Genomic DNA, 25,481 nt, shown 5'->3' on the forward strand with positions numbered 1-25,481 from the left:
AGAGGGACACTATTCAGCCTACTCAAAATAAAATTTCAATGAATTCAATTAAATTTCAGCTGACTGGGTGCAAGTCAAGATCATTATTATTGCCTGAGCTTTTAGGAATGTGTTGCCTTAGGCTATGAGTGATATTCAAGCAGTAGCACTTCCCTAAGTGATGGATACATTTAAATCGATTCAGAATCTGCCACAATATTTCGGTTAAGACATTCATTAGAATACAATTAATCATTAACCTTTAGAATATCTGTGTTATGCCTGTATATAAAATACCTCAATACATAACAGTAACACTGCAGTTATAAATGTTGGCTCAGCTCACTTATGGCTACTTGTTGTAAGCAGAACAACGGATCCCAAAACTGACGAGTGCTTTAAATATCTCCATCTGCTTGTTTGGGGAGGTTACCAAACTCTTTCTGATTATGGCAGCCAAGCGTTTGGAGGACTGCTTCAAAACTCAGACCGATTACTAAATGATTCAGTAACAATGCCTGCCTAGCAGCAGAGCCGGATTAAGACTAAACAGGGCCCTAGGCAAGGTAGTGCTTCTGGGGCCCCCCCATCTCGAACCACCTAAAGTTACAGTTACAAAAGAAGCACTGCTATACTAGCGCACCTTTATTATGACAGTTCTTTTAAAAGTTCAGTAGTAACACTGTTGGCAATCTGACAGAAGGTATTCCTTCTGTTCATTGTCTTAAGAATACACTCTGCATTAACCTATTTCTTCAGAAAAGACATCAATTGATTGTTGTTTATCCATTCCTATTCTTTAATAGAGTGCTACTCAAATAAAATAATAAGGTTGTAATAGACAAACCTACACAGCATTTACTTCTTCATACTCAAAGTCAGACCAAGGGTTAATTTATAAATTTAATTAGCTAACAAAAAGCAGCATGTCCAGTACTGAACACAAAAAGTATGCCCATAAAATAAATATGAAATACTGCCATTATTATTGCAGAAATAGCAGCAATATGATGAAAATATAGCCACAGTTACAAAAACACTTGAGCCACAGATAATAAGAAACATTGTAAAACAGGGTAAGCTTCCCAAATATAATAACCAATAATAAATTATTAGTTAGCTTTTAATGACTTTGTGAACTTAGATTAATGAATTCTAACAAGAATTATGTCAGGAATTGGGAATCAGTTGCATTAAAGACTTGTTCCACATTTGCATAAAAATTAATCTGCAGCCAGATGAGACAACTAGACTATTAGAAATGTTGCAGCTAATTGGGAAGACTAGAGTATTAGTATTAGAAGTGTTTTGCAGCCAGATGAAGAGATGAGAATATTAGAATTGTTTTGCAGCCAGATGAGAAGACTAGGGTAAAATAATTCTTTTGTAGCTAGATGAGAAGATTAGGATATTAGAATTGTTTTGCAGTCAGATGAGACTAGGATATTAGAATTATTCTGCAGTCGGATGAGAAGAGTAGAATATTAGAATTGTTTTGCAGCTAGATGAGACACTAGGGTATTAGAATTTTTCTGCAGCCAGATAAGAAGACTAGAGTATTAGACTTCTTTTGCAGTCAGATGAGAAGACTTGAGTATAAGAATTATTTTGCAGCCAGATGAGATGATTAGAGTTTTAGAATCATTTTCATTAGCTCTATGAACTCCTCTACTATGGAAGATGACGTAGTTGCTTACCCCTCAGTCTTACTCACCATACGTCTTTTATATGCTGCTCAAGAAATGGATCATTTTTAGCATGAAGCTCTGGTACTCACTGAAATCTCCCATTCTGTGGTGATCCAAATAGCTTATCAGTTCCCCTGAATGGTAGCCTAAGGAACTTTACAACACTGACAATCCAAGCAGATTTCTTTTCATGAGCTAGTTGTTCAAAGAAGAGCATGGTTTTGCAGTCAGGTGAGAAGACTAGGGTAAAATATTTCTTTTGTAGCGAGATGAAAAGATTAGGGTATTAGAATTAGACTTTGTGCACTTAGATTAATGAACTCTAAGAATTATGTCAGGAATTGGGAATCAGTTGCATTAAAGACTTGTTCCAAATTTGCATAAAAATTAATCTGCAGCCAGATGAGACAACTAGACTATTAGAAATGTTGCAGCTAATTGGGAAGACTAGAGTATTAGTATTAGAAGTCTTTTGCAGCCAGATGAAAAGATGAGAATATTAGAATTGTTTTGCAGTCAGATGAGAAGACGAGAATATTAGAATTGTTTTGCAGTCAGATGAGAAGACGAGAATATTAGAATTGTTTTGCAGACAGATTTCTTTTCATGAACTGGTTGTTCAAAAAAGAGCATGGTCTATTCATCATTATTTATTTTCCTTAGTTCTTTAGTCATATAACTTGTAATATCAGTATATGATTGTTTTACATACAAATACATATTTTGAACTAGATTTGTAAAACAATATTCACACACATTTTAAAACAGGGTAAGTCTCCCCAATATAATAACAAATTATGATGTAGCTTTTAATGATTTAAAATAATTCTTACAGCCAGATGAGTAGACTAGGGTACATTTTTTTGCAGCCATATCAGGTGAGTAGGGTTTTAGAAATATTTTGCAGCCATATGAGACAATGAATTAGAATTTCAACATTTAGAAATAAAGAAGCTGGTGAAGGGATTTCATGACTTGTGTACCAAGCCTTGTACTGTTTGCTGAGCAGCTAACAATTACAAATTAACTTTACGTACTTTTTGCTTAGCAAAAGAATCCACAATGTCATCAAAGTCAAGTTGTCTGACTAAAGCGGATTCCACAGCTAGCAAAGAAAGGGCTGATAACCTTTCTTGGCCCATGGTAGTTCTTCTTTCATTTTTTATCCTTTTCAAACAGGAAAATGATCTTTCTCCACTGGCATTGGTTACAGACATGCATAAAAACATACGTAGCAAGGTTTCAGTATTTGGAAATGTTTTTTGCAAGTCCCTGGCAATTATATATTGCCTCATTGCCATTGGGCACACCATGGATTCCTGGGGTATCAATGCAGAAAATTGTAAAAATTCTTCTGTAAAACAGTCTTCGAGATCCTCTGGGTAGTTTTTTTGCAATTTGTCTGCAGAGCTGCGTAAATCTGATATTGGCAAGTTTGTATTAAAAATATCAAAACGGTTATTCAAGCATTCATAGCACTGATTCCTTCTTTTAAGCTCTGCAATAAGAGAATCTGTTAATACATAGAATGTTTCAGTGATAAATTTGTTTCTTGCTGACATATGTTGGTTAACATCATCAAATGGTGATTCATCAGCAAATGTTTTGCGTTTTTTAAGCCGTTTTCCTTCTCCTGCATATGTATGGTCTCTAGTTAGCTTTTTAGCTTCTAGTTCATATGTGTCAAATGAATCCCTAATTATTTGCACATATGCAATCAATGAGTTATAAAGTATGACTACTTCTGAAAGACAGATTTTGGTGTTTTGTAAAGTTTTACTAGTCGCATTTAGCCTTTCTAAGATGTTTCCCCACACCACAAGAAGAATGGCGGTTTCAAAGTGGTTGAGTTTTCCCAATAAGGACTTTGCCTCATGTTGGACTCTTACTTGGTGATCAGACGACTCTAATTCTCTGAGAGCATTTTTCACATACTGAAAACCGATTCTCAGTGCTTTAGTAGCATCAGAACGAGCAGCCCATCTTGTGCCAGACAGACCTTTTACAGAAAGATTTCCAGGAGCTTTGCAAAGCTCATTTTTAAGAATGTTCCATCGATGAGTGGATGAAGAAAAAAAAACATAGATGCACTCCAATAGATTAAAAAATGTAGCTGCTTTAAGACAGGATTCTGCAGCACATGTTCCAACCAAATTCAGTGAATGTGCAGAACAAGGCACATAATATGCCAACTGATTGATTGCACGAATTCTAGCTTGCAATCCATTGTATCTGCCAGACATATTGCTAGCGTTATCGTAGCTTTGGCCTCTGCAATCCTGAATATTAATTTTCAATACAGCCAGGAATGACAACACAGTATTTTCAAGATGTTCTCCTGTATGAGAATAGATTGGAACAAACCCCAGTAACCGTTCCACAGGCCCATCTTTGTTAACATAACGTAGTACAATTGCTAGCTGATCAACATGACTGAGATCTGGTGTGGAATCTACAATTAAAGAAAAATATTTGGCAGTGTATAGCTCTTGCACTATTACTTGAGCAACTTTATTTCCCATTAACTCGATGAACTCCTCTACTATGGTAGATGACATGTAGTTGCTTACCCCTCTGCCTGACCCGCCACCATACTTCTTTATATGCTGCTCAAGAAATGGGTCATATTTAGCAATAAGCTCTAGTATTCCCAGAAATGCCCCATTCTGTGGGGATCCAAATAGCTCATCAGTTCCCCTGAATGGTAAGCCACGTTCACCAAGGAACTTTACAACATCGACAACCCTTCTTAAAACTTCCCGCCAGTACTTCTGTTCATGAACTTCTTGTTCAATAAGAGCGCGGTCTATTCGGCATTCAGGGTTTGCCCTGTCTGTGAATATGAAAACACACTTGCGATGATCAGGTGAATTCTCATGCTCCCTTAATCTTGCAGCAGCATTTTTCCAGTCATTAAAGCCCGATGTTGCAAGGGCATGAGACAAACTACTATAAAGTTTACACGGCACACAGAATATAGTTCCTGTTGAGGGTGAGTAGATCATCCAATCACGAGTAATACATTCAGCATTATTTCTTTTCCGTATGAATAGTTCTTTAGTCAGATACCTTGTAATATCAGTATATGTTCTTTTAGATGCAGAGTAGTCCACATACTTATTTTGAATTTGATTCTTAGAAAAATATTCACGCAAATCTTCAGAAATGTTACTTCCCCACTCAGCAGGATCATTAGAGTAACTCTTAATGATATTTTTGATAGCATTTGAAGTTGTTGTAATTTCTGGTATAGCAGATATGGACTGCTGGGATTGGGAAACTGGGGCATAATCTCCAGTTTCTTCATAGTCCATGGTCAATGGGCTTTGCACCATAGTAGCTACTTCTGTATCTCTAGTGCTTTTGGTGATTATAGTACAAACAGCATGACTGGATGACTGGATGACGACTTCATCATCATCATTAGGATGTAATGCACGGCTTACTATAGTTTGATCAGTGTCAGCAACTTGACTTATGGAGCAACTTGTTCCTTGTTCATCAGGCTGAGGTGTATTAGAATCTACACGGCTTTTGCTGGATTTATGATGAGCAGAAGGAATTACTCCTTGCTCCAAATTGGAGATAGAGACAGCATATGTATTTGTAGCATTAGGATGCGCTGCAGTACTATCTATACTTGTGGTGAAACTTGTTCCTTGTTCATCACCATCAGGCTGAACAAGCTGATGCTTTGGTACTAAAAAAGATTGCATATACGTCTTTTGTTTTACTGTCTCTTTTTGCTCTTTATTTTTCTTTCTCCTTTTAGCAGCCCCTGAGGCATGCCTATACAGATTCTTCGACATACCTTCTATTGTCTTTTTACAACCCTGTTTATAACTGGAAACCCTAGACAACCCTTAGAATTCTTCTGCAGCCAGATGAGATGAGTATTAGAACTATTTTGCAGCCACCAACCAGATTAGACTAGAATATTAGAACTGTTTTGCAACCAGACGAGAAGACTAGAACTGTTTTTCAGCCAGACGAGGCTAGAATATTAAAACTGTTTTGCAACCAGACGAGAAGACTAGGTTATTAGAACTGTTTTGCAGCAACCAGCCAGATTAGGCTAGAATATTAGAACTGTTTTGCAGCCAGATGAGACTAGAATATTAGAACTGTTTTGCAACCAGACAAGAAAACTAGGGTATTAGAACTGTTTTGCAGCCACCAGCCAGATTAGGCTAGAACTAGAATATTAGAACTGTTTTGTAGCCAGATGAGACTAGAATATTAGAACTGTTTTGCAACCAGACAAGGAAACTAGGGTATTAGAACTGTTTTGCAGCCACCAGCCAGATTAGGCTAGAATATTAGAACTGTTTTGCAACCAGACTATGGTATTAGAACTGTTTTGCAGCCAGATGAGACTAGAATATTAGAACTGTTTTGCAACCAGACAAGAAAACTAGGGTATTAGAACTGTTTTGCAGCCACCAGCCAGATTAGGCTAGAACTAGAATATTAGAACTGTTTTGTAGCCAGATGAGACTAGAATATTAGAACTGTTTTGCAACCAGACAAGAAAACTAGGGTATTAGAACTGTTTTGCAGCCACCAGCCAGATTAGGCTAGAACTAGAATATTAGAACTGTTTTGTAGCCAGATGAGACTAGAATATTAGAACTGTTTTGCAACCAGACAAGGAAACTAGGGTATTAGAACTGTTTTGCAGCCACCAGCCAGATTAGGCTAGAATATTAGAACTGTTTTGCAACCAGACTATGGTATTAGAACTGTTTTGCAGCCAGATGAGACTAGAATATTCTACCCGTTTTGCAACCAAATGAGAAGACTAGAATATTATAACTGTCTTGGAGCTAGATGAGGAGACTAGATGATTTTATACCAGAATAGAATTATTAATTTGCACTCAGCTCAGTTGTAGCTTTGGTTGGTCTTGCAACCTGCATGGCTGCCGGGTCCCCTCCCTCACTCCTTTCAGAGCCAGTCAGACAGTCCCACTTTCAGAGACCCTTCTCAAATTATTTTACACACCGATATTTTGTATTTTTGTTTTTTAAAAAAAAATTTCGTTTTTTTCTGTAGTTTTTAGTTTTTTTCTAGGTTTTTTTTCTCAGTTCTGATTGCCCCCTCACTCACTGCAGAATCAGTTGAACAGTTCCACCACTGCCCCACAGACCCTTTTGAATTATTTTTACCCCCAGATCACACTGTTACTTCCAAATGGCTGCAGCACAGCCTGCCCCTCCTCCACCCCACAAGCCAGTCACAGCCCCACTCCCACAGACTCTTTACAAATTATTTTGCCCCCCAATTTTTTTTTGTATTTTTGTTTTGTAGTTTTTTTGGTGTTTTTTTGTAGTTTTTATTTTTTTTTAGTTTTTTTCTAGTTTTTTTTTCTCAGTTCTGTCTGCCCCCTCACTCACTGCAGAATCAGTTGAACAGTTCCACTGCCCCACAGACACTTTTGAAATATTTTGACCCCCAGATCACAGTCACACTGTTAGTTTCAAATTGCTGCAGCACAGCCTGCCCCCTCCTCCCCCTCACAAGCCAGTCACAGCCCCTTTACAAATTATTTTGCCCCCAAATTTTTTTTTGTATTTTTGTTTTGTAGTTTTTTTTGGTGTTTTTTTGTAGTTTTTATTTTTTTTGTTTTTTTCTAGGTTTTTTTTCTCAGTTCTGTCTCTGCCCCCTCACTCACTGCAGAATCAGTTGAACAGTTCCACTTTCAATTTCCCCCCTAGCGCCAGAAGCCAGATGCCCAGCCCAAGATCACGTTCAAATGGCTAGAAATTAGAAAACAGCCTGCCAGCCTGGCCTAGTAACTGCCCCCTTCCTCTTCCCTCCCTCCCTCACAAGCCAAGCCAGCAGACAGTCGGACAGTCCCAGACCAGTAGTCTTCAAAAATATATTAGGCAAGCCGCAATTTAAAAAAAACAATTCGGGCTGCAGGCAGCCAGCAGGCACTGTTTGCTGCACAGGCAGACGGACCAGCAGATAAACAATTAGTTAGGCCGCAACCTGCAAGGATTTGTGGCAAATCAGTCACACAGTGTGTAAGAGAGCTCCTCCAGTCTAAACTTTTAGGCGCCAACTGAACGCTCACTGCGCACAACCGAGCTTTTATAATGTGCGCCATGATGTCAGCGCGCAGGCGCGCCGTGACGTCAGCGCGCAGGCGCGCCGTGACTTCAGCGCGCAGGCGCGCCGTGACGTCTGGGCGCAGGCGCGCCGTGACGGCAGCGCGCACGCCGAGATCAGCGGCGACAGACTGACAGGTGACTGACAACAGCACAACTGTGGGGGGCCCGGACCCGGAAGTTTTTAGAGGTATTTTTTTCCCGGCCCGGGCCCCCTAGAGCTAGGCGGGCCCTAGGCAGCCGCCTAGGGCGCCTAGTGGGTAATCCGGCCCTGCCTAGCAGTTAGGGTTAGTTCACACGAGGAGATTCGGGGAGATTTTGTCGCCTGGCGACTAACCGCCTCGTTTTCTGAGCGTCTATCTCCCCGAACTGCCTCAGCGTTTTTCCCCATAGGCTACAATGAAAAGTCGCCTGCGCTAATGCACACGCGGCAATGCGTTTTCTATAGTCGCCCGGCGTTGTTCAACCTCCAAACACTTTATGTTTAGCTTATGTTAGCTTGTTCTCCAGAAATAAAGATTTTTTTCAATTGCTCCTCATTATTTATTTTTTGCCGTTTTTCCAAAATCTGAGTTTAAAGTTGAATGTTCCTGTCTCTGCTGTTTCAGTCTGGCGTCTCAGTAATTCAGGGACAGACCCTAAACTGTTAAAATTTTGCAACATTTAGTTGATACATTTTTCAGCAGTTTCTCTGGAGTATTAGCAACAATTGTATCAATTCTAACAGCTGCATTTAATGAAACCTAGGGATTCTGCTAAAGATAACAAATGTATCAACTAAATGTATCAATTTAGAACAGTTTACAGAGTCAGCGACCCCCTCCCCTCCCAGAGCTGCTTTAAGAAAGGTGAACAATTAGATTTTACACTTCAATATTAGAAAAACAGTCACACATAGAAAATAAAAAGTAATTGGAAAAAGTCATTATTTCTGGCGAACTATCTGAAACCAACTGAATTGAAAAAGTGTTGGAAGGTGAACATTGGTGGCCAGGGGATTAAAAAAAAAAACCACATTGGTGTTCAGAGGAATAGAACTTGTGGCGTCAGGAATTCAACTTCGCCTCCTTTCGTGACTTTGGGTCTTTTCGCCGATTCAGGACTTCAATTTTGGCTGTTTTCATGACTACGGGTCTTTTTGCTGCTTCGGGACTTTGGCTATTTTCGTGGCTTCGGGTCTTTTCGGCACTTCCGCATTCGAGACTTCTGTTTTTCGGCAATTCCACATTCAGGACTTCTGAAGGAGATGGCACGGCTTTGGCGCTCTCAAGGGGGGGCCCAGCTCTTTAAAAAGTTCAGCACTGCCGGCCCCCCTTCAGGCCCGGGACCGGTACACTTATACCTGATGGCGGCCCTGTCCATGTATTGCAATATATTTAAGCTGGCCAACTACGTCAGTCATCCCATATCTGCCCAGTCCTATGCTCAATTTTCATCTGATTCATTAAGAATTCTATTGCTTCATTATACATTTTACACGGGGACTAAGTTTTACTTGCAACTTACTTGCTGCTTTCAAAGTAAAACTTACAAACTTGGCTGCCCTTTTATTAGACACCAGTGGGATCACCTGACTATAGCTTGGAAGGGTGGGAGCTACAACATGGAGCTGGTCACTGTGCCCTAATTCATAAGCAATTTCAATAAATATTGGTAATATAAGTCAACCTCTAGACATATCAGGGGACTGAAAAATAATGTGCCATCTTCAGCCATTCCGGTCATCTTCGGAATGAGACCAGCGCTTCGGGAATTTTCGTGAGTTTTGATGCATGCACAGTTGTCGTAAACAGAGACTTGTTCCAACTGCTCATGCAAAACTTTGTCGGTCTCATTCCAATGATCTCCGAAGAGAAGAAAACGGCGCCCGTGAACTCCGCTGGACAGAATCTGTTCAGAGGGGTAAGTAAAGAGTTAGGGGCATTGCCTGGGGGGGGGGCAGCTAGGCTGGGGGGGGGGGGGAGGGAGGGGGGTTCTATGTAGGGTAAGGTTTTTTTTTACTAAGGGTTTGTTTCTCCTTTAATAAGCCCCGCCCCTGAGGATACAGCGTGTGCAGGTGGGCACTAATCATACAGGCATACTCCGCACTACACACAAGGACTATATGGAGTTTGCAGGAGATGCAAGTGCAGGGTAATAATAGAAGCTGCCATACTGATTGACCAAATCCCTGCATAAGCAGAGAACAAATTGGCCCCAAAGCAGAGAAACAAATTCAGAGCAGATTAAATGGAATAAAGGATTGTTCTAATGGTTTTACACTTGAAAGAAGTACAAAATCCAACAGAAAGCAGCTCCCTTGTCTACAAAGTTCCTGCTGTCACTGAACTACATCTTCCAGCACCTGACGTGGGAAGGTTCTAATAGATACACCCAGGGGACAGCAAAGTACCTAGTCGTTACATTTATATCTGTATAATGTATATGATGATGAAGCAGTCAGGCTACTCACTATGCCTGGCAGGTCGGCGTATTTGGGGTCAGCCATGTCTTATAAGAGCGATGACAGGAGGGGCCGGGGCGCGGCTCAATGCGGCAGCAGACAGGACAGAAGAAGCCAGACAGACGCACGCTCAGTGGCCTCAATTAGGTCAGACGCTTTAGAAGCAAATAGGAAATCAGCAACAGCAGCCACGACCAACGCAACAGATCAAGCGCCGTTACCGAATGTGACAAAACCGGCAATAATAGAAACCTCGCGAGACTCAAGCGCTCCGCCTTACGTCTTCTTTGCTGTTGCAGGACGGGAAATGTAGTTTCCGCTGAATTGTAGCGCCTTCGGACGTTGTTTTGGTCCAAGCAGCGAAATGTGGGAGGATTTGTCTCTGGGGACACTTAGCTCATAATACAACGAACAGCTGCAGTGTCGGACTGGGGTGCCTGGGGCCCACCAGGAAACCTCATCTCAAGGGCCCACCCTCCTGTACAAAATCGCCCGCAAATATAAAAATTAACATTTTTATTTAAAAAAAACTGGAATGGCTGTGACAATATTAAATTAAAATATTAGTCATAAATACAAAAGCATATCAGAATCCTTTTAATTAAGTGCACATACAATACAAATAAGGTAACCCTTTTATCACACTTTATTGCTGTACTGCAAGTTGGAGTGATTTAACCCCCCTCCCTTTCGCCCCAGCAGCCTAACAACAGAGCAATGGGAAGGTAACCAGATAACAGCTCCCTAACACAAGATAACAGCTGCCTGGTAGATCTGAGAAAAGCACTCAGTAGTAAAATCCAGGTCCCACTGCAACACATTAAGTAGTAGAAACAACAGCCTGTCAGAAAGCAGTTCCATCTTAAAGTGCTGGCTCTTTCTGAAATCACATGACCAGGCAAAATGACCTGAGATGCACCTACACACCAATATTACAACTAAATACACTTGCTGGTTCAGGAATGAAAGTAAATTACCTGCAGTGTAAATAATGTAATTTAGAAATAAAAATTACACCATAAAAAGCATGACAGAAGAATAGTATGACCCAGAGAGTGATATTCTAAGACAATTTGCAATTGGTCTTCATTTTTTATTTGTGGTTTTTGTAATTACTTAGCATTTTTGGCATTTCAGCCATTGGTTTGAGTCAGAAGAAGAAGGCATGCAATTTGAAAACTATGCAAAATAGACCAATTGAAACCTTGCTAAGAATTGTCCATTCTATAACATAGAAAATGGTGCACTATCCCCTAAGAGGTTAAAAAAACCTGCAACTTTTTGTCTGCTGATCCCCACCCTAGTAACAGTGTGACAAAAAATAATAATCACATTTTTTAATAAATTATTTTTATTTTCTTTATATTTTGACCAAGGTAAGTACCTGTACTGCAGCAGGGGGTCACAATTTGAGGCTTCAGGATAGCCAGTAATGTCCTCAAGTTAGTTATATGATGATGTGCCACCTGGGAGACAGGAGAGGGAGTTTTGGCACCACCAAGCCATGCTTTTGAAGACATGGCACACTTTATTCATTTGGCTTAAAACTTACAGCCTACTCAATATGCGATACTCTTAACTGTCATGGATTCTACAGCCAGATATTTTACTTAGTCTTAATTTGTAACCGAACGTATGATGTTACTACTAGAATTCTGGCCTTGTATTTCAATATGTTCAATTAAAGGGATGGTTCACCTGTAAGGTAACTTTTATTTTGTTATAGAATGGCTAATTCTAAGCATCTTTTCAATTGGTTTTCATTATTTTTTTTTATAGTTTTATAGTCATTTGCCTTTTTCTTCTGACTCTTTGCAGCTTTCAAATGGGGGCCACCGACTCCCTACTGAAAACAAATGCTCTGTAAGGCTACACATGTATTGTTATTGTTACTTTTTATTACTGCTCCTTCTATTCAGGCCTCTCCTATTCATATTCCAGCCTCTTATTCAAATCAGTGCATGGTTGCTAGGGGAATTTGGGCCCTAGTTACCAGATTGGTTAAGATGCAAATTAAAGAGCTGCTGAAACAAAACGCTAAATAAGTCAAAATCCACAAATAATAAAAAATTAAAACCAATTACAAATTGTCTCAGAATATCTCTCTCTACGTCATACTAAAAGGTGAACAGCCCCTTTAAAAACAGCCTAACCAATTCTTTCCTTTTATAGGCAGTTTATGAGAAATTGCTGGCATGTGTGGGTCTCTCTTTACCTAATTTTTTATATATATATATATATATATATATATATATATATATATATATATATATATATATATATATATATATATATATATATATATAGTTAACCCACAGAGGGGAAACTCACCTAGCACGGCGCCTATCCTGAAATCAATTCAGGGAGCAGGGGAACAGAACAGCCGAGCAAAGACTGTCAGAGCAGCAGCAGCAGCTGCCCCCTCCCCAACCCCCCCAGGGTGATTAAGGTCGTCAGCACAACTTATACTTGCCAAGCCCAGGCACAAGCAGGTAGCGAAAGTGACTGCAGCCAGCCAGGAGGATCCACCCCACCGCACCAGTCTCTGACGCGTCACGCGCGCATCTGTCTCTTCCCCTACGAGAAGGACGCCAGCCAGGTCAGTGACGTCATCAGGCGCATCGCACACTGAAACATGCGCAGCAGCGCACAACCACCCTGCACAGAGCAAAGCACAGTCAGGCTGCAGGTAGCAGCTTTGACAGGCAGTTCAGTAGCCAGCCCAGGAGCCCAGGTGATAGTGGCAGCGCTGCGGGGCCCATTGCAAAAGGGGAGCTCTGGCAAAAAATAGATGGGAATGTGGTCGTAGGGGCCCACAAGGACTGGGGCCCACCGGGATTTTTCCCGGTGTCCCGGTGGGCCAGTCCGACCCTGAACAGCTGTAACCAGTACCCTCCATTTCTGTTCCATTGCTCTTCCAATTAGGCTTCAGGGATTATACAGGAGAGCGAACAGGGATTCATGGATCTTGCTTGTTCTTTTAGAGAAGGCCATAGGTGGGAAGAGGTCATTTTGAAAATAATCATTTTTTTTAAAAAAAAGGCCTCTTTAAAGGTTTCCTGTGGAACTTAAAGAGGTTGTCCAAATTACCCTAGCGACTTTACATTGATTTGAACAATATACTGAAATATTATTAGGAGAGGCCTGAATAGAGAAATTAGTAATAAAAAGTAGCAATAACACTACATTTGTAGCCTTACAGAGCATTTGTTTTTAAGTGGGGTCAGTGACCCCCATTAGAAAACTGGAAAGAGTCAGAAGCAGAAGGCAAATAATTCAAAAGACTATAAAAAGGAAAAAGTGAAGGCCAATTGAAAAATTGCTTAGAATTAGTCATTCTATAGCACATTAACAGTTAAATGGATTCTGTTATGATTTTTATGATGTAGTTTTTCTTTCTAAATTACACTGCAAATAATTCACTCTACAATAGAAAATTTCATTCCTGACCCAACAAGTGTATTTTTTTCAAAATGAAATATTGGTGTGTAGGCAGCCATCTCAGGTCATTTTCAGTGTCGGACTGGGACACCAGGGGCCCACCCAAAAGACCTTAGATCAGGGACCCACTCTCAATACTATTATAATTCCTCTCCTCACACAACCTCTATTCTCCTAGTCTCTTTTCTTTACATGCTATAATCTATTATTCAATCTATTTGGTCTCTTTGTTCTCATAGAAATAGGTAATGGCCATGAAATATGCCAAATGTTTTGAAGCAGGAGGGCCCATTGACAAATGGGCCCACAGGGAGTTTTCCAGGTATCCCTGTGGGCCAGTCCAACACTGGTCATTTTGCCTGGTCATGTGCTTTCAGAAAGAGCCAGCACTTTAGGATGGAACTGATTTCTGACATGCTGTTGTTTCCCCTACTCAATGTAACTGAATGTGTCGCAGTGGGACCTGGATTTTACTATTGAGTGCTGTTCTTAGATCTACCAGACAACTGTTATCTTGTGCTATCTGGTTACCATCCCATTGTTCTGTTGTTAGGCTGCTGGGGGGGGGGGGTGATTTCACTCCAACTTGCAGTACAGCAATAAAGAGTGACTGAAGTTTATCTGAGCACAAGTCACATGACTGGGGGCAGTTGGGAAACTGACACTATGTCTAGTCCCATGTCAGATTTCAAAATTAAATATAAAAAATCAGTTTGCTCTTTTAAAACTTTTTTTCCCATGACAGTATCCCTTTAATGTAAAACGCTTTAAAGAACAGGCTATGGTCCTATGGTGAAACTTGAGAGCGAACCAGTGGAATCATTTAATTAGTGTTTGTACCAAAGGGGCACTGTAACAATATAAAATCGTGGTAGCATTACTGAGACTGTTCTACTCCATTTTGAAGGAATTACACTATTTGAATCTCTGTGGCCAGATGAAGACGTTTCCTTTCCCAACATCATAAGGGGAATTCCCCCCATATATTGAAGTGTTTCTCAGTAGTAGAATATTTCTTTGCAACCAGAAGAATAGATATATCGTTTTCAGATAATCCTATGGCCTTAAAAAATCACCTTTAAAGTACCATGCCTCCAGTTCTAGTCTGTTAGGGCAAGTGTGAACTAGATTGCTGTAAGAAACTTGACCAGTCATGTAGCCTGAACTATTGTCATTTGGCTAGCTGTAGAAGCTTGGAAGTTCCTGAAGCCACCAAGACAACTTTTTTTTTTCTTAGAACATGGTACAAGATGGGTTCTTCAAATCTTTTTGTTAGCATCTGTCATTAAGGTTATCCAGGTATGGTTTAATTTTGAGGAATACATGTAAAATATATCCCTGAATATTTCTGTCCTCAAGAGACTTTTGGAATAATTCTTCTGTGTTGAAGGACTTCAATGATGTACAAAAGTGTGATATAATGGATATCATGGATACAACTGTTGAAATGCATTGAGCCCACACTGCCTTGAACTGGGCTAGTCTTCTACCCATGCACATCAGTGGATCTCCCAAACATTAATGCCTTGGGACTTAAAGGGGTTGTTCACCTTCCAACACTTTTTTTCAGTTCAGTCGCAAAATTGTAACAGTTCAGAATCTGCACCTGAATGACTGAGCTGCCAGACTGAAACATCAGAGACAGGGACATTAAACTTTAAACTTAGATTTTGGAAAAACGGTCAAAAATAAAAAATGGAAAGTAGTTGAAGAAATTCTGGAGAATAATCTGAAAACAACTCAACTGAAAAAGTGTTTGGAAGGTGAACAACCCCTTTAAAGGAATTGTTCAGAGTAAAAATGAAAACTAGGTTTTGGCTGTCCAAAATAAAAAAAAAAATGTTTTCAATATAGTAAATTATCCAGAAATGCATAAAAGTTGGAGTGACTGGATGCCATTACACTACATCCTGCTTTGCAGCTCTCTTATGGGATATCTGTCAGTGACTTGAGGGAGGCCACATGGGTCATAACCATTACTTTCCAATCTGAGCTGCATGCTAAAGATCAAACACAAACTCACTGAACATGTCCCATGTGGCCCCCTTCAAGTCTATGACTTACTAAGAGTAAACAAGGAAGTTGGGTTATGCCCATTATGGTGGCATCCAGTCACTTCAGCTTTAATAGATTAGATTTTTGGCTTACTAACTATATCAGAACCATTTTCTATTATGCACAATCTATCTTTACCCAGTTTTTATTTTTTACACTGACCTGTTACATTAAATCACTGGATTTTAGACTTCTTTTATATGGAGTATGACTTTCCATGCCTGTATTGCCTTACATCTCTGAAAGACACCCTGGAGTTTTTGACAGGGTATTTTCTTTCTTTTTTTTTTTTGAGACAAGAAAGCTGAAATAACAGGTAATCATTCTGATGCAATTTAATCTAGTTTTAAGACAAGCACCAGATTTCCTTTGTGTGGAAGGGATCATAAATTATGCTTTGCATATTTGGTTTCTAAGTGCTCAGCCTTGAGAAGCCCTTTGATGGCATTAAAAGGCCCATTGTCTTGGCCAATAGCTTGATGGTATCTCAGGAATCTTTGAAATCTTTAGCCACCTTGACATCTTGGATCATCTGTAAGAATTTGTCCTATCAACTCCAGATTTAATGACATCTTATAATTCCTGACTGCAGATATGCAAGCAGGCCTGGATTTGTGGAAAGGCCATCAAGGCCCGGGCCTAGGGCGGCAGGATTTTAGGGGGCGGTATGCTGCCCAACCACACCCATATTGGTTAAGAAACACAGGGGATGCACAGGAGATATGATAGTTTTTTAAACTTCCCGTGCACCAATCCCATTGCTCCAAAAATTTGCTTGAATGAAGTGGAGAGGACGGGAGCGATGAACGACAGCAGGCCTAGGGGCACCTGCTATGTAAATCCGGCCCTGTATGCAAGCCACTCCTTGAACAAAGCTAAGTTTCCATGGCATATTTGAGAGTGACACCATAGGTGAAGTGATTGTTCAACGACAGAAATGAATCCGCCCAACAGAACCTTCCTTAGAAATAACTATACAAAAGAATGATGTAGATAGACAAACAAGATCATTCCTGCCACAAGGTTAGACAGCATGTTCCATGGGTGAACAAAAAGCCACCTCCAAAATTATCTTCATGGTGGGGAGGGCATAGGGAATAGTAAGAGCTGGATTATATAGACGATCTGATAAAATAAACTCATTGATGACAATATTATGATGAGCCTTTTTTTCATGGACCACAAGAGGTCAGCAAACCAGTTACTGAAATCTCTGCAGGATTAAAAAGAATAAAAAAGAAAATAATTGGCAATCGACTTGAAATCTAAACCTCTTAACTGCACAATTTATAATTAATACACCAATATATAGAAAAAAAGTCTGTATTATTTATTACGGTACTTAAAATTGCCTACATACCTCCTTTTCTGTATGTAACTGCCATGGACTGCCATCAGTTGGAGGGCAAACTAGGGCGATATCTGAATAATACTGTATATGTTGGCTCCAGAAACTACAAACGCTTGATGGCTATGCTGCAGGGAGGGTTGATTAAAGGGATGTAAATGAAAAAAATAAATTATTTAAATGCTAATAAAATGAACTGAAACAACAGTGCCTGCTGCTGGTCATTTTTGCTGACTGTGCTCCAATTGGGAGAAAATTTCACAAGAGGAAATTCAACTGGGCTAGTCTTCTTCCAATGTACAACAATGGATCTCCCAAACATTAATGCCTTGGGACTTAAAGGGGTTGTTCACCTTCCAACACTTTTTTCAGTTCAGTTGGTTTCAGATAGTTCACCAGAAATAAGTTACTTTGTGTTTGTGAGTGTTCTAATACTGAAGTGTTAAACCGAACCTGGTTAGGGTGAGAAGGGCTAAAAGGAGTCAAAAAGCCCCTCACTAGCAATTTGCATGCAAAGTGAAGCCTTCTGAAATCAGAAGGTAATTATTTGTCTCATACCATACATACAGCATTGCCTAGATACCAAAATAAGTGTTGATTCTCCCATAAGGCATCATGGGCGGAGACATGCAATTTTTTCACCTTTTAAATCAGCTGGGGGGGTCGCCGACTTTCTAAATTGATACATTTAGTTGTTACATTTCTTATTTTTGTCCCTGCCGAGCAGAATCCCTGAGTTTCTTTAAAGGCAGCTGTTAGATTTGATACAATAGTTGCTAATACTGCAGATATGCTACTGAGAAATGTATCAACTAAATGTTGCAAAATTGTAACAGTTCAGAATCTGCACCTGAATGACAAAAAAAATAAAATGGAAAGCACTTGAAAAAAAGTCTTTATTTCTTGAGAACAATCTGGAATATATGGAAAAATGTATCTAAATGGCAAAGGTGTGAAAGGTTTTTCTACTGTGTTTGCTTTATTGTTTTTAGATGAAATAAGTGTCCTTAGTTTTGTATAAGATCCCTGTCTATGATTTTCCATTTCATGGGCCAATTATATGCAATTTCACATAATTAAGGGTATGTATTATGCTACAATAGTTCACATACTGAATTGGGAGGTTGGCACAAAAGAAACAATTCCTCAAATGTCCTAAGATTGCAAAAAAAGCATGAGAATGACCTTTTTATTGGGAAATGCTTTGTGATCAAACAATTCCAGGTAGAGTTTTTTGGCCACAGTTCAAAACAATAGTTGTTCTCAAATGTATTGCTGCCCACTCCTCAAAAGATCATGCCTACATGCTGGGCATCTTGGTATAACAGAATGAAGAATGGGTTGTGCAAATTATAGGGGAACACTGCAAAAGAATCAAGAACCAGAAAATTAAAGGACAAGGAAAGCCATCTACACTTGATTCATATGCTACAGAGGACCCCCAACATGTCAAACCACTGTCTTGTTTCTAGCCTGTGCAGTTGAAGACAATATGGTCCTGACATTAGCTTTGCATGCTCCTGAGAGCTGGGAAAAGTATGGCTACTGGGCCAACATAAAGGCCACCAACAACCCCTCTGCCCAATTACTTTTTAACAGGTACAGGTCAATGGGGCAGTATTGGAGATTGCAGAAGGTTGTTTCAGGATGGGGGGCCTCTACAGAGACATATCATGCACAGATGGCTTCCTTTGTCCTTTAATTTTTCAGCAGTATGATGATCATTAACACAGGCTTATAGAACAAAAAGGAGAATGACCTGCAATGGCCTGATCAAAGCCTCAGTCTCAGTACATTTCAGAACACGTGACATTATGAGGTGTGAAGAATGGTAATGATAGTTACTTTTAGGGCAGAGACACATGCTCAGATTTGAGGAGATTAGTCAACAAATCTTTTCTTTGGGGCGACTAATCTCCCTGAACTGCCTCCCGCCAGCTAGAATGTAAATTGCCGGAAGGGTGGCAATCAGTGTTCTTCGTTTTCCAAAGTCACTCGAAGTTGCCTCATGGAGAAACTTTGGGTGACTTCTGAAAACTAAGAGCTCTGAGTGCAATCCCACCACCTGGCGGGAGGCAGTTCAGGGAGATTAGTCACCCCAAAGAAGAGGCGATTTATCACTGGGCAACTAAATCTCCCCGAATCTGAGCGTGTGCCTCTGCACTTAACATTACCAGGGGTGTTTGGATTTAACTATTTATTTTCTGTGCTGAAACAATTCATCCCAGTGCAGTTGAATTCCCACATGCAGTTTGCACCAGCGAGCCTGTATCTGGACAGATGATAGAGTTCATTGCTAAGCTCTGCCAGCCAACAGATACAAATGCAATTGTATTACCCAAAGCAATTGAAAATGTTTGGTAAATGTGGACAACATCACAAGTGAATTTATAGTATAGCACACTTATGGTAAATTGGAGCATATAAGGACCTTCTGAGCAACCTGGAGTAAACCTGACTGGAATAATGGGCCACCATAGTATAGTAATATACCCCAGCCAGTGACATAACTGCAGGGGGCCCAAGAGCTATAGGGCTGCCCATAAGACTCAATGAAAGAGCAATTTCAACATATATTGGTAAAACAGGACAACCTCTGGGGGGACCCTAAAGTGAATTTGCTGTGAACTAGATTTTACACCTCTGCTCCGAGCTTTGGGAAGAGCAGTAAACATCAGGAAAGCTAGGTGATATTTTGATTCCAGATAAGGGATCCCAGATTAGGGGCCAAAGGCTCATGCTTTTCTAATGGTAATGCCACTTCACTATATGTTTGTTATACATTCTGTTTAGAAGAAGATTTGCTTTATTTATGTAAATGTGAACATTTCCTATATATATATAATACATATATATATAATTTATATGGGTGTGTCTGGGTGGGGAACACACAAGAGGTGAACTCACTACCGACTCGGCACTCGGGTTATTTGTGTAGATGGGAAATAAACGGAGGGGGGGGGTGCATTTCCCATCAGCGCCGAGATAGCGACCGACCAATGAGGAAAGCGCTTGTTTCAGACTCACAGGCTCCAGGACTCGTCCTACAGCAAGTTCCACCTTAAGAGAGAACAGACCCCTCTAAAGGGCTGCCGCTCAGACTTACTGAATGAGAAAAGCCGAGGCTGCAGCACTGACTCCGGGAAAGCTCTGCTGGTCACATCACTGCAGAACAGAACAGCATCCCGAGCAGCAGCGCATCCTCCTCATCTCTCTCCTCATCTCTCTCCTCCATCCCCAGCGAGGCGCAGCGGTCGCATCATTACACAGACAGGCTGCATGCAGACGAGCCCATTCTATCGGCTGGACACCTTCACCAGCCTATTGCACCTGCCGCGCCTCCCCCGCTCTATATCCCACTTGTGATCGCCCGATCTTTCCCTATAGACACGAGCTGACGCCTGTTCCCTGACTGAGCTTTAGCCCGTGCCTCGCTATGGCTGAAATCAACGAGTGCAGCATCAAGGTCCTGTGCAGGTTTCGCCCCCTGAACCAGTCGGAGGTGCAGAGAGGAGACAAATATCTGCCCGTGTTCCAAGGCGGCGACACTGTCATCGTTGGGGTAAGTGTTAGTTAACTGCACCCGCCGCTCTGATACTGATGTGCTGGGGAGCTCGGCCAATCACACACATCGCTACACTGTACATCGGCCTCATAAGGAAGGACACGGCTGCAGCTACACTCACAATACTCTTGTATAAGGCGCAATTCTCAGGGGGAGCCACTAGCCAGGGACACAGACTATTCCATGTAGCACAGGGGAAGCCACTCGGCCCCTCCCTGACGGGTGTCCATTGTGGGTATAGGGTGTGGCAGGACTCCCCAGCTGTACAGCTGTGTTCCGAGTACACTTGGGGCCGACCCCACACAAGCCTATCTCTCCCCTCCCATTAGGGGGGCTGCATTGCGCTAATGTTGTGGCTCCTCTCATTCGCTCCTTTAAACCATCTGCTTCTTCCCCATAATAAATAAGCCTGTTTCTACTAAAGATCAGATTTACCTTTTTACATGTTACTGACTCCTAATTATATGTTATGAGCAGTGGGCTGATTCCTGGGCTTTTGTATTGTGTTTTATTGTGTTGTTTTGTATTTGTGAAGCATCCACTACCCTTACTGACAATGTGAAAGTTTCACCTTACTGACTGGATCATATTGCATATGTCTATTATTTGGTCTGTCTATCTCTGTCTCTTTTCTGTCATTCTTGCTCTATCTATCTATCTATCTATCTATCTATCTATCTATCTATCTATCTATCTATCTATCTATCTATCTATCTATCTATCATTAGGATCAACATCATCATTATTATGTGTTCTGTCTCTATCCATCCATTTGTCTCCAATGTACCCCATCTTTCTGTTTTTGGTGCTATTATCTTTCTGCTTTCAAAGTGTGTTTATGGTCCCTAACATATCTTATATTTATAGTTGCTGTCTTGTCTGACATTTGTTTATATTTTTCTCCTCACTTACTACAACTTACACTAGCAGTGTGCTTGAAGTCCATGTTGGCTTTAATGACCACATATACTACTGTATGTAATTCTCTCAGGGACGTTTTCATCACTGCTGGTTTCCTGTGTGCACTTTCAAACTGCCTGCACTAGCCTATGTATTAAATAGCAAGCATGTATTACAAATTCAATGGTATCCATTTATTACAGGCTTTTATATAGTAATGCAAAGGTTCACTGTTTTTTTTCCTTATTATTTGGTGACACAAGCAATTTATGGGTTTGTCAATGCCTTTCCCTGATGATCTTATTTATTAGATAAGAAAAGGTGACGTGGCCTTTCCAAGGTCACAAGAATACGCCTTTTGGACATCAGAAAAATTAATTTTACCAGTTAGATTTCTGTTCTTTTAAAACACCAACATGTGTCATAGCTACAAAGCAGAAAACTGAAAGAAAAACAGGGATTTCTTTAGCACTATTTAGTTTGCCTTTATCGTTCACTGATTTAAAGGGGACATATTAACACTTATTTGGCATGACACAAGCATGTGAGTATATATGGCGTTTCCGTTTGTGCCAGTGCTGAGCAGTCTGTTTTCTGTTTGTTGGTACATCTCATATTCAGTAGTGGGCACAGGACAGTAGTGAGTTTTAAGCAGTGGCAAAACTAGATGTTACTGGGCCCCACAGCAAATTCAATCTAGGGCCTCAAAACATTGGTAAGTGGACCTTTTCTACCAGGATATATTGAAATTGTTCCTTAATTAAGGCCTTACTGGGCCCTCTACACTCCTGGGTTCCCCGTCAACTGCAGGGTCAGCCTTCTCTGTAGTTACACCCCCTGGTTTTAAGCTAAAACTGTTCTTCTTGTTGGTTAGTTAATATATATCATCAGGAGTAATGTGAGTCTCACAAATTCATCCATAATTTCTTCTCCCCAGAAAGGTTTCAGACAAACCGTACGATAAATACAGTATTGCAGAACTACAGGGAAGGGAGCTACAAGGTGTTTGCAGTTACTAAGGACATGTAAGGTGCCCATGCCATTGGTTGCCACACCTGTCCTTGAAATCCAGGCTAAATTTTGTGCAGATAGTTTCTAAACATATCAAAATAGGCCCAGTAACACTATTTCTCTGACCGAGGGAACATGAAAGCACCACGTAATGAAACGCTGCTTTCCAACATATCCCTAAATCCTTATTTCCCTCTGCTTATGGTTGCAGCCTGTTAAAGGGATACTTATCAAAATATGATGTTTTTTTGTTTGAGCCAGTATCTCAGTGTTATATTGAGAAGTGATGAAACTACATAAGGAGCATCTGTTTATTATTTTTGAAAAATGTGAAGGCATTAAATTGGCTATTTGTGTTTATGGCAGGGGACACAAATGATGTTGCAGAAACAGCTCCACAAGCCAAAAATTTGTTTGAATTGGGGTTCCATGTTTAGGTCCTGAGACCCTAGGCTAGAGATACATGAGTGAGAGATACAAATGGAAATGCTTTGACATGACAGTCATTGTTTATGGCTTAGAATTCAGACATGTTTACGTAGGAGTACAAGTCAGACTTGTGCCCACAGAATCAGCACATGTTTATTGGTTTGGAGATGTACTTAGTAAAACAGTAACATATGGTAGAATTTTTGAACACTCATGTTAGGGATGTTCAACCTGTGGCACCGGTTGTTGGCAAAGGGATATATCAATAGCAGGAGATAGGTGGGTTCCAGAGATTGGCCCTTGTGAGTTGTGATAAAAAAATGAATTTGAATTTGCTAAATATATTCTACACTCTAGACATAAACATTTATTAATTTGCATATACAGGTATGGAATACATTACCTGGAAACCCGTTATCCAAAAAGCTGAATTATGGAATGGCCATCTCCCATTGACTCCATTTTATCCAAATAATCCACATTTTTTAAAACGATTTCCTTTTTCTGTGTAATTATAAAACAGTACCTTGTACTTGATCCCAACTAAGATATAATGAATCCTTATTGGATCCAAACTTAGATATAATTACTCCTTATTGGAAGCAAAACCAGCCTATTGGGTATATTTAATGATTACATGATTTTCTAGTAGACTTAAGGTGTGAAGATCCAAATTACGGAAAGATCCATCATCCGGAAGACCCCAGATTTCGAGCATTCTGGAAAACAGGTCCCATACCTGTATTTAAGAATATACCAGCATTCCAATTAATTCTGCATTCATTTATAATTGCCCCAGACTTAATACACAATAAAAAAAACGTGTAACTTATTAAAAATAATCCGTCAGTCATGAAATGAAAAGTCAAAAGCAGCCAGTCGTTCAGCTCATCATGTGACAGATACAAATCAGGGACAATTGTTGCCAAGTCTTAATTTGAGACACCAGCAGATTAATATCTTTTTTGTTACCGGGGGTGTTTACTGGTTTACTTGATTTACTGGGATTTTTGTCACCTTTTATTCTGTTGCAACGTGCTAACATGTCTCATAAATGAATTGCAAGGCTGGAGGCAATCCTGCATCAGTCCTTTGTGTTAGACTAAACATACTGTATAGTTCATACCAATGGCCCCTAGCCCCCCCCCTCCCATAGTGCCTAATATTGTAGTATTGGGCTTGGTACCTAATCTTGAAATTCCATATACAGTGGTTGGAAATGATCTGAAGGAGAGAGTTTTTTCAATTTTACATCCCTCATTTAACATTGTTGTTTTGTGGTCCCACCTATATATTATGCATAATACATTTCCCTGAATTTACAATTTCCTGGATTTTACACCATTTTTTTCTGGTCCTCTAAAAATTTTTAAATGGGGGTTCTACTTTATTAGACACTGAACTTTGCATAACTGGATTAAAGATGAAAAGAATAAGTGACACGTTACAGGAGTTGCATGTAATATAAATATAAAGCAAAACCAAAATTAACATTTAATGAGGAAACTAGATAGTCCGGTTGACTCTTCTCTGCTGTTACATTCTGTTTTAGTACTGAGCCATTGCTTATTGAAAGGTATCATTTATCTGGAAATATGTTTCCAATGGAAGGTCTATATTTTGCAGAGGATTTCTGCAGTTTTGGCCAATACAAAAATGGGAAAAAGATTAATAAAGCTTACAGCAGCAGCAGCAGCTGATATAGCCTCATATTATGAACAACTACTTGACAAACAGTGGTTTTTTTCAACATGGGACTGATCCAGAGATTGCTTAAATGGTCCCCATGCTGGCCATGGTACATTTCCATAATCCTTTTTATTGCAGTAACATTTCTACCTACAATAAAAATAGTCACGAATGAAGCGCATCATTAGCTTCATTATGATTCTTTATTGTTTGCAAAACAAATGGCTTTAGCGTGCTTTCCCTAAGAAGAAGGTTTATAAAACACTGCCCTCGTTTATTAACCCATATCAATTGGTTTTCTTCATAAGATTTAGTACATAGGATCGCACTATTTGCCACACCTCAATTGGCCAAAGGAACTTCTAATATAAATATAATAGAGGTCATACTATATCTCTGTTGTGATGGCAATCGCAGACCACTGTGAGTGCATTTCGTTTTATTGGCTTGGCCTGTTTATATGTGTTGAAGGTCAGTACATGTTATTGTGAAGGTAAAACACCTAAAACATACAAAAGTGAAGCAGAATTCACATGAACACTGCAGCAGAAAATGTGACCTTCAAAAAAACATGGTTCTAGAGATCTTAGAATTTGAAAATCTTATACAAGAAGTAAGAAAACTGGGACACCGCCATAGAACATAGGTCTATAAAATGACCCCTTGCATGACTTGCTGCAAAGCATCACTCTGTTGCCTCAAACCCCCCTCTCGGCGCCTGTTTCAAAACAATTCTCACGCTTGACAGTTACCTCATTCTTTCTGATAATTGCACCGTTTGCTTCTAGTGCCAAGAACTGCAGTGGGACCAGCACGTCAT

General features: G+C 40.1%; 2 protein-coding genes across 7 annotated transcripts in view; one reads left to right on the forward strand and one right to left on the reverse strand.

Moving 5' to 3' along the window:
- Positions 1-10,497, reverse strand: part of dctn2.L (dynactin subunit 2 L homeolog) — a 35,678-nt gene extending 25,181 nt beyond the window's left edge. For 2 of the 3 annotated variants that reach the window (XM_018245196.2, XM_041581038.1), the window contains exon 1: positions 10,233-10,497. In XM_018245196.2, coding sequence (XP_018100685.1) covers positions 10,233-10,268 — 36 coding nt within the window. In that variant the 5' untranslated portion in view covers positions 10,269-10,497. 3 annotated transcript variants of the gene reach the window in all.
- A 9,581-nt stretch (positions 10,498-20,078) lies between these two features.
- The window catches only part of LOC108708589 (kinesin heavy chain), an 80,625-nt gene continuing 75,222 nt past the window's right edge, over positions 20,079-25,481 (forward strand). For 2 of the 4 annotated variants that reach the window (XM_041582538.1, XM_041582539.1), the window contains exon 1: positions 20,080-20,629. In XM_041582538.1, coding sequence (XP_041438472.1) covers positions 20,504-20,629 — 126 coding nt within the window. In that variant the 5' untranslated portion in view covers positions 20,080-20,503. Of the gene's footprint in view, positions 20,630-25,481 lie in introns of all 4 variants that reach the window. The other 2 variants (XM_041582540.1, XM_018247466.2) reach the window with 2 other exon arrangements.

Source organism: Xenopus laevis, chromosome 2L (assembly GCF_017654675.1).
Source record: "Xenopus laevis strain J_2021 chromosome 2L, Xenopus_laevis_v10.1, whole genome shotgun sequence".
NCBI classification, from domain to species: Eukaryota; Metazoa; Chordata; class Amphibia; order Anura; family Pipidae; genus Xenopus; species Xenopus laevis.